At 38.9% G+C, this 12,753-nt stretch overlaps 1 protein-coding gene across 1 annotated transcript in view; it reads right to left on the reverse strand.

The window, feature by feature from the left end:
* The window catches only part of shtn1 (shootin 1), a 40,656-nt gene that overhangs the window by 11,328 nt on the left and 16,575 nt on the right, over nucleotides 1-12,753 (reverse strand). Inside the window, 5 exon segments of the mRNA XM_028469270.1 lie at nucleotides 1,409-1,555; nucleotides 1,768-1,862; nucleotides 5,297-5,378; nucleotides 5,485-5,582; nucleotides 8,446-8,617. Coding sequence (XP_028325071.1) covers nucleotides 1,409-1,555; nucleotides 1,768-1,862; nucleotides 5,297-5,378; nucleotides 5,485-5,582; nucleotides 8,446-8,617 — 594 coding nt within the window.

The raw sequence follows: 12,753 nt of genomic DNA on the forward strand, positions 1-12,753 counted from the left end.
ATAGAACAGCAGCTGTTTGGATGATGATTAAAACTGACGTTCACCATAATCATAATTGAGTTGTTATTCAACACTGAACATCGATAACTGAAGACGTAATTGTAATTTAAAAATGTAATTAACCCTAACTCTGACACATTGACATCTTGTTACTTTTTTGTTAATGGAAGCAAAGGTGATTTTTCTGACAGACCTTCAGTCAAACTATAGAGGTAGACATGTGAATACAGTTTTACATTAAAGTCTATTTAGCTAGAAAAGATAGAAAAGGACAAAACTTAGACGAAAAGTAAGATTGAAGGTCATAGATTAAATATTTAACAGAATACACTCAAACCTAATGTAGTCATTTATGATGAATCTGTTTTTCATATTGAATTGAAAGGATTAGAGATGAGCAGAAAAATCTATAGCTTAGAATAATGACAGATGTTCTGTTTCAGCTGAGCTTTGATTCTCTGCTGATGATGGACTCTAACAGCTACTCGTGCTACTGTAGATGATGTAGTTTAATTAGTCAGTACCAGTACAGTATCAAACAGGGGATCATTTCTAGACATTATGCTATGTATTGGGTTATTATAACTCTTCAACTTTCACTTTTTCATTTTCCATCCATTTCATGAGGATCTTTTCATGTTTGTCACCAGCCAATCAGGAGCCAGCAGAGGGAAATGCTACCCTTTGATGTTCCTCATCACAGTTACTTAGTTACAGTTACTTAGTTACACTTAGTTACAGTTGCAGGCTGGTTCCTTTGATGTTTTTCACAATCAGCTACCTCGTTAGTTACTTGGTTACAGTTACCTAGTGACAGTTACAGGTAACTTTTTTTAACCATTATTTAACCAGGAAAGTCTTGTTGAGATTAATAATCTGTTTCGTGGAAGCAATCAGGTCTCCCACAGTGGATATGAACATGCAACACTTCTGTAAGCACGAGGCCATCACTGCCTACTTAATAACTGTAACCATGGCAACATGAATAGCTGCTGGTTCCTTTGATGTTTGACACAGTCACTTAGTTAAGTTACTTTTTTACAGTTATTTAGTTAAAGTTACAGGTATATAACTGTAACTATGGCAACAAGAATATCTGCTGGTTCTTTTGATGTTTGTCACCTGTGAGCAGGAGCCAGCAGATGGATCTTTTTTCCCAGCAGCCTAATAGAGATATGCTTCAACTATGAATCCTCACTGGCATTTTGTTAAGGAAAAAGCAGTTTTTTAATGGAACACGCATTTGTTAACAAATCTGTTCAAACCTAACATACAGTATGTGCTTAGATTCCTTCTACACAGGGTTGATTATTGTGTTTCTATGGTTACCATGACTTCAGACACCTTTGATCTATGAATCTTTCCTTCTTCTCTTTTTAATCTATACATCGGTTTGTTGAGTGAACACCTGCTCTTGGTGCTCCATCTTCTGCGTCTCCAGACTGTGTGTGAGTTCAGTGATCTGTCTGAAGGCCTCCTGTAAAGCTTGACATGGGGCGGAGCTCTGCATTAAGATCTGACTCTGTCTTTTGAGCTTCTTCTGCTCCACCAACATCTAGATGGACCAAAAGAACAAACGTCACATTACAGCGTGAAGATGAGAAACAGGGATGGAGAAGATCAAACATCCTCAATGTACAGCTTGATGAAGTCATTTTCCAAGCTGCTGTTCTTTGGTTTAATCCTTTAAAGCATTTCTCTGGATGAGAAGGTTGGGGAAGTGCTAACAAAGAACCAACGAGGAAGAGGAAGAGGAAGAAACTCAACAGCTCTAGCAAAGTTCTCTGCCTCTGTCCTCATGTCTCGCTCCAGGTTTAAAGAGTCCTGTAACGTCTCAAACTCCTCCACAGCAAACAGAGAGACTGAAAGAAAGCAGCACAGACACTTTAGAAGGTCTTAGAATGTGACTCACATTCTAAGAAAAGGAAACACATCCTACTCTCATCATCATCTGTGAGCACAAAGAAAACCTGCAGTGTTCAGAAACTGGTGTGAGATGGAGACGTTTAGAGCTGATGGTGGATTGAGAGCTTCTGATTTTATGTTCAAAATGTTTCAAATTCTGTTTCAGAGAACACATCATGTTCCACTTCTCTGTTAGTTCAGAGGCCAAATATGGACTAGTTCAGTGGTTCTCAAACCTTTTTGGCTCAAGTCCCCCATTCTCTTACTTCTGAGTTTAAGTTCCCCCTTGTGTCTGACGATAACATTTTGCTTAGAATTCTGTGAAAAACTAGCGATAGATCAGGGGTCCCCAATCCTGGTCCTCAAGGGTTACTATCCATCATGTTTTAGATGTTTCCTCTTCCAACACACCTAATTGAAATGACCAGGATGGTCATCAGGATCATTTGAATCAGGTGTGTTGGAAGAGGAAACATCTAAAACATGCTGGATAGGGGCCCATGAGGACCAGGATTGGGGACCCCTGCTATAGATTATAATGATGGAATGAATGAGTGATAACACTCATTTTGTAAATAAGTGAATAAAATAACATTTAGTGCCTCGTGAATAGATTAATTTCTATAGCTTTTATCATTTACAGTCATCTCCTGGTGTCTGAAGTCTGATTCCTTTGATTTTCAGTTCATGTTCTAATCAAAATAATTTCTATCATCATTTTGTGTGTGTTGTTGGTCTTATTCAAATTATTCTCTCTCAGTGTGTGTGTTTTTGGTGTCATTTGGTTGTTTCTTTTGTCGTTTTGTCCGTTTCGCTGTTATTTTTGTGTATTTTGTAGTGATCTTGTGTGTTTTTCTGTTATTTAGTGTGTCTTTGTTGGTGTTTTGAGTCTCTTTGGGGCAGAGTCGCTAACATCTGACATAAAGGGTGGTAAACCAGGTGCTTCCCTAAACCCTTTGGTGATGCAGTCTCCTCACCTGCTGCACGGAATTCACTAAGATTGTAGCAATGATTAGTGCACGTGCAGAAGTGGTAGAGACCGCCCCTTTTTAAATGAGCATTTTATACGTGTTATGTTGAACATGGAGCAGAATTGGAGGTGTTAGTAGAGGAAGCTAATAAAAACATGCAACAACAAAACGGCCTGTTCTTTAACAAGCGTACGGGAGTGAAGCAAGCCCCCGGCCAATGGAGAGTGCAGATCTCGCTGTGCCCCCCCCAGCCACGGTGGGGAGACGAAACAGGAAAGGTTTACACACATTCTTAATTGTGAATTCATTCATCCCAAATATATTAACTGGAGGTCTGAAAATGCCATGTCGTCTGTCCTCTCCCCTGCCCCGCCTCCTCACAAACATCACTGCTGTCATCACTGCTCAAAAAGCTGTGACAGTTACCACCTGGTTGTGGGCTGTACTGAATTTATACGTAAAAACAGAGGCAGCAATGACGTCCAGATTTGATTGATTGCATTGTGACCCCTGCATTAATTATTTGGATGTCCTCCTCCCCATTTTTTCGCTCACCTTGTAAGCTCCGCCTACTATGCCTATTCATCAGGGGGAAACATGCTAAATGGATTGACGGCACATTGCAACACGCAGCAGCAGAACACTCCTGATTCCCTGGGGTTTGTACAGTTTATTAGTATGTGGAGTCACCTTTGCAACACATTCTAATACCCCTAAACCTTTAGTGACTCCGCCCCTTAGTGTATGGGTTTTTGGTGTCATTTTTTGTAATGTTTGTTTGTCTGTTTTATTATTCTGTAGATTTTTATCTTATTTGTGTTTTTTTGTTGTCGTTTTTTGAGTTGCTGGTAATATTTAGTATTATTATCATTATAAAACTAAAGATAAACATTATAAAACCCAGTATTTTTAATGCTTTTATTTGTAAATTTTTCTTTCTATCTCTGTTAAGTACCCTCTGTAGTGCCATCGTTGCCCCCAATAGAGAAACACTGGACTAGTTTGATCTGAAGACTTTTGGCTGAGAACACGAGTCATTTCAATGTGATTGTGTCCCAGTTTGCAGTTCAATGTATGAATAATATGTAAGTATGTTAATCACCAACAATATCAACAATAAATGACAGATATCAGTCCCTGCAAGATCTTACTTTATATTTCCTGGATATTTGACCAATTTTAATTTAATTTGGGGAAATTTTGTTGAACAGTGCACAGTGTGCTATAAGTGTGGACCTTGAATATTGTTGAGTTTTAATTGAATTTTGTGTATTTGGAGGGACTGAGATATTTACACTTTAATTAACTGGTAGTTTACACAAAGATTCATGGTTTCTTTCTCCGTCATTTTTAATTTCTCCTGTGGGGCCAAATTGGATGCTCAAAATGGACGGATTTGGCCCCCAGGCCATGTGCTTTACCGCTATCACACTTCCTGAAATTGAACATTTTAATGCTTCAAATGATTTACAAAAATGAGTTAGTTACGCTGAAATTACACCGTGAGAGTGACATTAGCATCAGTGCTAACTCTTAGCCACTCGTTTAACAGGAAAACCCCAATAGAAATAGTGAATGTAGTTAAATTGGCCAAATAATCATGAAATAATGTGAAAAGAGGTTAAAAATGACAATAATGGATCAACATATGTGACATTAGATAGAAAATTGGTATAAATGGTTTATAAGTGCTGAACATGTTGGAAAGTGGAAAAAAAAAATGTGCAGAAAACTCATTCAAATGTGATGTAGAAGTGTCAGAAATGGGAGAAATGTAGCAAAAATACATTAAAAGAAGCAGAAATATGGCAAGAAAAAGTGATGAAAATAGGTTAAAATGAATTTGATGTAGTTCAGTGTTTTTCAACCTTGGGGTTGTGAACCTATATGGGGTCACCCGGAATTCAAATGGGGTCGGCTGAAATGTCTAGTAAATGATCAAAAACAAAATTATGAATTAAAAATATTTACTTGTAATTTAAAAAAAATATTATTCTTTTTCAAATTAAAACACCACATACAATCTCTAGCAACTATACATTCACTCCCTCAAATACAAATCTAATTAAAAAATACAGTATAAAATTATCTGAGCTGGTGCATCTACAACACTATGTCACAAACATGACGAAAAAATAATACAAAAAAAGAAGTCTCTGGGGTCACCCTTAAATTAGTGGTATCAAAATGGGGTCAGGACCCCTTAAAGGTTGGGAAACACTGGTGTAGCTGCGAGTCAAAATCCCTGAGCTGTTTTTTTAATAAACTTTTGTAATTCTGATTCTGTAAAAGGGTAAAAATAAGCAAAAACTGGCTCAAATTGTTCTGAAAATATTCTTAGTTTCCTGAAGGTATCTGAGGACCCCCTCCCAGAGTCTCACAACCCCAAATGGGGTCCTGACCCCAAGTTGTGTTCTAACCTCTGTTAAACTTTCCCAGGAGCTTCTTCTGATGAACAGTCTCAGTGATTAAAATCATGTTGTCGTGTTTCTCCTTCAGCAGCTGAAAACAAAGAACTATATAATAAATAATGTCTATATTTAATGTTGGTTATCATCCATCTCCAGTGTACCCAATCAGATCTCTGACTCCTCCCATCATCACTTACTGCCTCCTGGGCTTCCATCAGCTGTTTTCTCACGGTTTCCAGCTCCACCACAGTTTCACCCTTTGTCTTCAGCGTCACGTCCAACTTTTTCTGTAATTCTGAATTAAAAACACAATTAATCGTTTTATTAGTGCTGCACACACACACACACACACACACACACACACACACACACACACACACACACACACACACACACACACACACACACACACATACACACACACACACACACGCACACACACACACACACACACACACACATACACACGCACACACACACCACACACACATACACACACACACACACACACACACACACCTACACACGCACACTCACACACACACACACACACACACCTACACACACACACATGCACACAGACACAGACACACACACACACACACACCACACACACACACACGCACACACACGCACACAGACACACACACACACACACACACGCACACCCACACACACACACGCACACGCACACGCACGCACACACACCTACACACACACACGCACACACGCACACGCACACGCACGCACACACACCTACACACACACACACACCTACACACACGCACACACACACACACACACGCATACACACACGCACGCACACACACGCACACAGACACAGACACAGACACACACACACGCACACACACACCCACGCACACACACGCACACAGACACAGACACACACACACACACACACGCACACACACACACACGCACACAGACACAGACACACAGACACAGACACACACACACACACACACGCACACACACACACACCACACAGAATGTAATCAGATCACAACAGAATGTAATACAGTGTAGTCAGCCCACCAGGGTTGGGGTCAATTACATTTTTTAATTACAATTACATCTTCAATTATCCATGTTTAATTATGTTCTGATTACAGTTTTTCTCGATTGTTTACACACAAAAACTGTTAGTTGAGACACAACGACCACAACATGTAACTCGTGCACCAACCCGCTGAACTAATTCTGCTAAACAAGCATAATTCCTGCTTTACACTCAAATTAAAATTCTAAAACACATTTTTTTACAACACTACCACACAATTCTCTGCATTTGGCACAATTTTCATGACGTAAATCTCTTGTTGTCACAAGGAACACACTACCATTCAAATTGTAAAGTGAAGTTGTCCTACTATGCACACTGACTCATCACATGGGGAAACACCTGTCACACAGGTTACAGTAACAGTTAATAATCAGAGCTTTAGCATCAAAAGGGCAACAGGTGAGCTCTGTTTTGGATGCCAACATTAGAAACAGAGGTAGAGGAGTGAGAGTAAGAGAGGGAGGACGAGGAAGGCCAAGGACTTTAATCTCTGATGAGATCAGAGCCACTTTGGTTGACCATGTGATCAACCATGTGATCAACCATGGTCTAACAATGAGGGAGGCGGGGCAAAGAGTACAGCCACATTTCAGCAGCTACACTGTAGCATCCATTATCCAGACCTTCAAAATGAGAATAGGTAAGAAATCTACTCTCAATAGAAAACTGCAATACTGTATATCAATACAGTACTCAATGAGTACAGTAGTACAGGAAAGCCTGTGAACTGTTCTATAAAAATAAAGTATGTTTCAAGTATTTGAGAAATGTATTCCTACTTTGCATTCCTACAGTATTTACAGTATTTTACTATTTGTTTGGCAGAACTGAAAGATTACCAACACAAGGTGGTCGGGAACGTCTTCTATCTCCTGAACAGGAAACTGAAATAATCAACACGGTCCTAGAAAATAATGCCATAATATTACAGCAAATACAAAGAAAAATAATAGAAAACAATGACATATTTATAAATATTGATAGGGTCAGTTTATCAACACTGGACCGTGTCTTAAACAGAAATAATGTGAGGATGAAGCAGGTCTACAGGTGACATTTGAACACAATTCAGAGAGAGTCAAAGAATTGTGATACAACTATGTGTAAGTGAGTCCTATACAATCACACAATTAATGCATACTCTCAACACTGTATAAATGACTGTATACATATTTCAGTATTGTAATCACAATGATTGTGTTTTACAATAGTGACCACGCCCATGTCTATTTCTGATATTGTCATGTGTGTTTCAGAGAGTCGTTGAGCTAGAGGCTGCAGTGGACCACCAGTTCATCTTCATTGATGAGGTTGGATTCAACCTCACAAAAAGACGAAGGAGGGGAAGGAATATGATCGGTGCTATTGTTGAAGTCCCTGGTCAGCGCGGAGGGAACATCACAATGTGTGCAGCGATTACGCACCACAGTGTCATGCATCACCATGGTACCCTTGGCCCTACAACACTGCCCATCTGATCAATTTCCTGGACACAATACTCATTCCACCAGACCAGATAGATGGCCCACAGCAGCTCAGGTACGTTGTATTTGGGACAATGTAAGTTTCCACCAGGCTGCTCTGGTTCATAACTGGTTCATTGCCCACCCACGTTTTTTAGTTGTTTATCTCCCTCCATACTCCTTATTCATAAATCCTATTGAGGAATTTTTTTCTGCCTGGAGATGGAAAGTGTATGACTGAAATCCACAAATGCGTATATCCCTTCTCCAAGCTATGCTAGGCCATATTTCCCACGCTGCTTGGCCAGGGAAAACATTGCTTGTGATGTGGATGAGGTGCTGTGGTCAGACCCAAACAGAAGACATAGTTTGTTTTTGTTTTTTTACAGTAACTATACAGTAAATTCTTCCGTTTTGTATGTAGACCACTGTACAATTGTGCCAGAGAATTGTGTGTAGTGTTGTGAAAAAAATGTGTTTTAGAATTTCAATTTGAGTGTAAAGCAGGAATTGTGCTTGTTTAGCAGAATTGATTCAGGGAGTTACATGTTGTGGTCATTGTGTCTCAAGTACCAGTAAAAAATGTAATCAGTGTAGGCGTGTGTGTTCACCTGAGATGAGGGCGTGGCACTGAGGGGAGGAGCAAACTGTGACTTCATCACTCCCCTCCTCCTCTTCTTCTTCATCTTCATCCTCCAGGTTAACCTCAGCGATGGTCAGTGGGCTGAGGTGAGACAGTAGCATCACACTCTTCCTCTTCAGAGAGCGGTTCTCACGCTGCAGCTGCACGAAGGAAGAGAAGAAGAAGAAGAAGAAGAAGAAGAAGAAGAAGAAGAAGAAGAAGAAGAAGAAGAAGAAGAAGAAGAAGAAGAAGAAGAAGAAGAAGAAGAAGAAGAAGAAGAAGAAGAAGAAGAACCTTCAGTAACTGTTGAGGTTTCATTTAGTCGCACAGGACTTCAGGAAATTTACTTTCATCTCCTGACATGTTTCGACAGCAAACTGTCAGTCTTCCTTAGAGGCATCTGCTGATCGCTTTGATGTGTCCGTATGAGTATTTAATGGGCGTGACCAAACAGTGGTTTCTTTATGCTAACTACCCAGAGACACTAACTGTACACACTGGGGTTGGGGTCAATTATAATTGCAATGATTATTAATAACAATTATATTTGTAATTGAATAAATATTTTGCTGTTGTTATCATAATGGAATTGTAATTGAGTTCAGATAATTGACTTTGTAATAGTAATTGTCATGAAAATTCTATAAAAACTGTCAATTACAATGTAATTAAAGACAAACCTGGTGAACCACATTACAGTTCTATGTCTCACACATACATAGTTCATAATCATTTAAATATTTTCCCACTTTCACTTCTCTTCAGGATCATTTTAATATTTGAAATTGTAATTGAACTTTAGTATTTGTATTTAACTTTCAGGAGAAAATAATGATTTTTAATTGAAAAAATATGCTGGTCATCGTAATTATAATTGAGTTGTAATTGAACATTGAGAATTGAAGATGTAATTGTAGCTGAAAAATGTAATTGACTCCAACTTTATGATTGGGTGGGCAGTGTAAAGCCCGCCTCCAAAATTAGCCAACCCTCATCACGAATCCAACGTGACCCCGCCCTCTTCAGTCTGTGATTGGTTGTCGTGGTTTTGAGTTTTCTCGACTTCACACACACTGCTGTGTGTGTCCAACGTCTCTGAGTCACAGGAAATACATCCTACATTTCTAATCTGTTGCTAATCAGCGCCGCGCTTTGCCCAGCACAGAGGTCACCAACACGGTGCCCACATGGACCATGTGAGGTGCCACCGGGAGCTCTACGCTACTAAAAACTGATTCACTTTCCATGATTCAAACTCACAAATTCATATGACAGTTGTAGTTAATAGAGTTAAATACTGCTGCAGGTCATAGAGTTTTAGTGTTGAATTAACATCTTTAAATGTTTTTTTAAATATTCTCACTGAAACATTTCAATGTTTTCAAGTGTTGAGATTTGGTGTATGGGTTGTGGTATGTTATGTATAATATGACGTTGTTGCATTTTAAAAATGTTGTGTGTTATTCGCTTAGTTAAAGTTGATTGTTGATAGCTAGTAAAATAGGATCATTTTCTATTAAATGCAATGAAAATTAACCTCCATAAATTAGTGTTGCATGTTGAAACTTACATTTCCTATTTTTGTAAGTTACTGCTAGCCTTCCTTATTATCTAAGCCTCTAATTAAAGTGAAACCATGAACATCATTAACAAGAGCTTTTCTAAGTAGTCGCCTTTCAGATGAATCAGTACATGTGAAATAGCTCATAGTTTCAGAACGGTTGGAGACCACTGGTCTAGCCCGAACTTGCATTTTCGACATCTTGATTTTATAAGCAAAAAAATAAATAAATATGGGAGTGATCAGTGTTGGTATGAAATAAACCTGTTTACTGAGACTCTGCTATAGTCTCTCATAGTTCTCCAGCCAATGACGTGGGACGGCGTTGCCGTAGAAATAACCTCAAGAGTTCGTTAGCCGAGCCAGATCGCAGATGTTCATGGAAGTAAGGGAAAGGTCAGAGCTTCGAATCAACATCCATCCATGGAGAGTGTAGAGAAAAAAACAGACGTTGACAGGCTGTTCTCAGGGGGCCGAATGAGATAAGAGAAGATGTTTTCAGATGGGCTAGCCATAACATGACTGCCAGCCATAATGTTCCTGGTCATTCGATCAATAATCAAATAATGTGGCCATTTCTTTTGAGATGAACTCTCCACTCTTAAAGTTCATCACGGTGGAATCTATTAGAGTTCTGAGAGTTCGGCCTCTTCCATCGATGATAAGCAGCTTCCAATATTGCTGCCAACGCAATGCAAATTTTGCGATAAATCAGGAAAATGTCAGATCCAGTCAGCAGAAGACCGTTATCATAATTCCAATCTGGTGGTGGACGTCTTCCACGTCCTCAAGATTTACGCACTCTCCCACTGCCCGTCCAAAAAGCGAAGAAAGACCAGCTGATCAATTCCATGATTTAGATTTTGGATTGGGATACAGATAGAGGCTCTTCAGAATCAGAATCAGCTTTATTGGCCAGTTACAGTTTAGATCAATACAAGGAATTTGACTTGGTAGCCACACATCAACACATCAGAGCAGCCGTTTGCAGCGCTGTTAGATTAAAACAAGACAAAGAGAGCAAGTAGGAAAAATAAATAAATAAAATAAAAAATAAATGTGACCCAACCAAACTAAATAAGCAGTGGACCTAATCTATGGTAGAGAAACACATAACCGACTTATCATTATACCCAGCCCACCCTTATAAACATCAGTGATCTGTTTGTTAGGTCTGAACCCAGCAGGTCTCTCACATTTATGGTCACAGGTCAGATAGTGGAGCCCAGAGTTCACAGCAAATATTTTAGTTGTTATGCTGCAAAGAAGAAGTGGAACAAACTGCAGCAGAGCTGAAGATGAACATTTTTAAACCACAGTCTCTACTGATTATGTCTGTGGGAGATTTAACATCATTTTATTGTTGAGTTAATGTTTTTACTGCTGATTTTAATATTGTTATTAATATTAAAACAGTTAAATGCTTTCTGTTGCACTTTTTAATCATGTAAAGTACACTGAATTGCCTTGTGTGGGAAATGCACTATACAAATAAATTGTATATAAAGCATGTCCATAATTAGACAAGTTGATCAGAATGAAAGGATCAAAGCAAATCTAACTCTGAAAGATTCCATATCAGTTGATAAATGTGCTATTTGACTTCCCTGTAAGAAGATGGAACCTGTTTACGCTCTGATCACATTTAATCCAAAAGGCTGATCTGCTTTATTCATGTCATTTATGCCCAAACCCAATCCCTCCCTTATCTGTGCATGATTGGCTCTTAAAGCAGGTCGTTGGTGTGTGAGGCAGAACCAAAGCCACAGAAACACCAGCTCTGTTCCTCAGCTCCAGCAATCACACATAATAACAGCACATTTACTAAGGAAATGATACGGCAGGAAAAATGTTAGGAAAGCCAGAGCAGCTCAGTGTAATCACAGCTCTATGAAAACACTTGGATTTACATTCCACTCTTCTCTGTTTTCATCCTTTTCCTGGTTTTTATGCAGAATTCTTACAAATAAAGAATCTTTTCAACATGAAACATGATGTAGTGCCACATCTTTGTAAAGTTCATCCTCCTGATAGATTAACAGGACCAACTGTAATTATCCACGGCTGCTGAGGAAGGAAACGTGTGTGACAGGAAGAGGAAAAGGTTGAACATGTGATAATGGCTGAGAGCAGATTGCTGTAATTCCATCTCTGATGAAACGCAATCAACAAAAACCAGATGACATTCTCCTCTAACGCTGTGCAAACGGAGGTGGTTCTGATGTGAAGGGACTCAGGTTGACCTTGGACTGACCTTCACCTCTCTGAAGGTCACAGCTTTAATTACCACGCACACACTTTACGTTCCTTTACTTTAAACGTTGCTTTTATTTCACACTGTGGATGATGACGAGCTGTCAGGCGCTGAATAGTTGGGTTTTTAACTGTTAGATGTAATTCCAGGGTTGGGTCAATTACATTTTTCAATTACAATTATGCCCTGTTAAAGAACAACTCGATTACAATGACCTGCAGTTTTCTAATCACATTTAAAAATACAATGATAATTTTCCCCCTGAAAGTCAATTACAATTACATTCTTAATTACTAAAGCTCAATTACAACTAATCCCAATTACCGAGCCTTTAATAAATAACCCTTATTAAACATAGCCTTCCTCTTGTGTTAGCTTTCTGTTAGCATCTGTAATAATTAAATCAGCTGTAAAATACACTAAAATATATTATCTCTATCATCAATTCATTACAATTATGACATGTGACATGTTGTAATAAT

Source organism: Gouania willdenowi, chromosome 15 (assembly GCF_900634775.1).
Source record: "Gouania willdenowi chromosome 15, fGouWil2.1, whole genome shotgun sequence".
NCBI classification, from domain to species: domain Eukaryota; kingdom Metazoa; phylum Chordata; class Actinopteri; order Blenniiformes; family Gobiesocidae; genus Gouania; species Gouania willdenowi.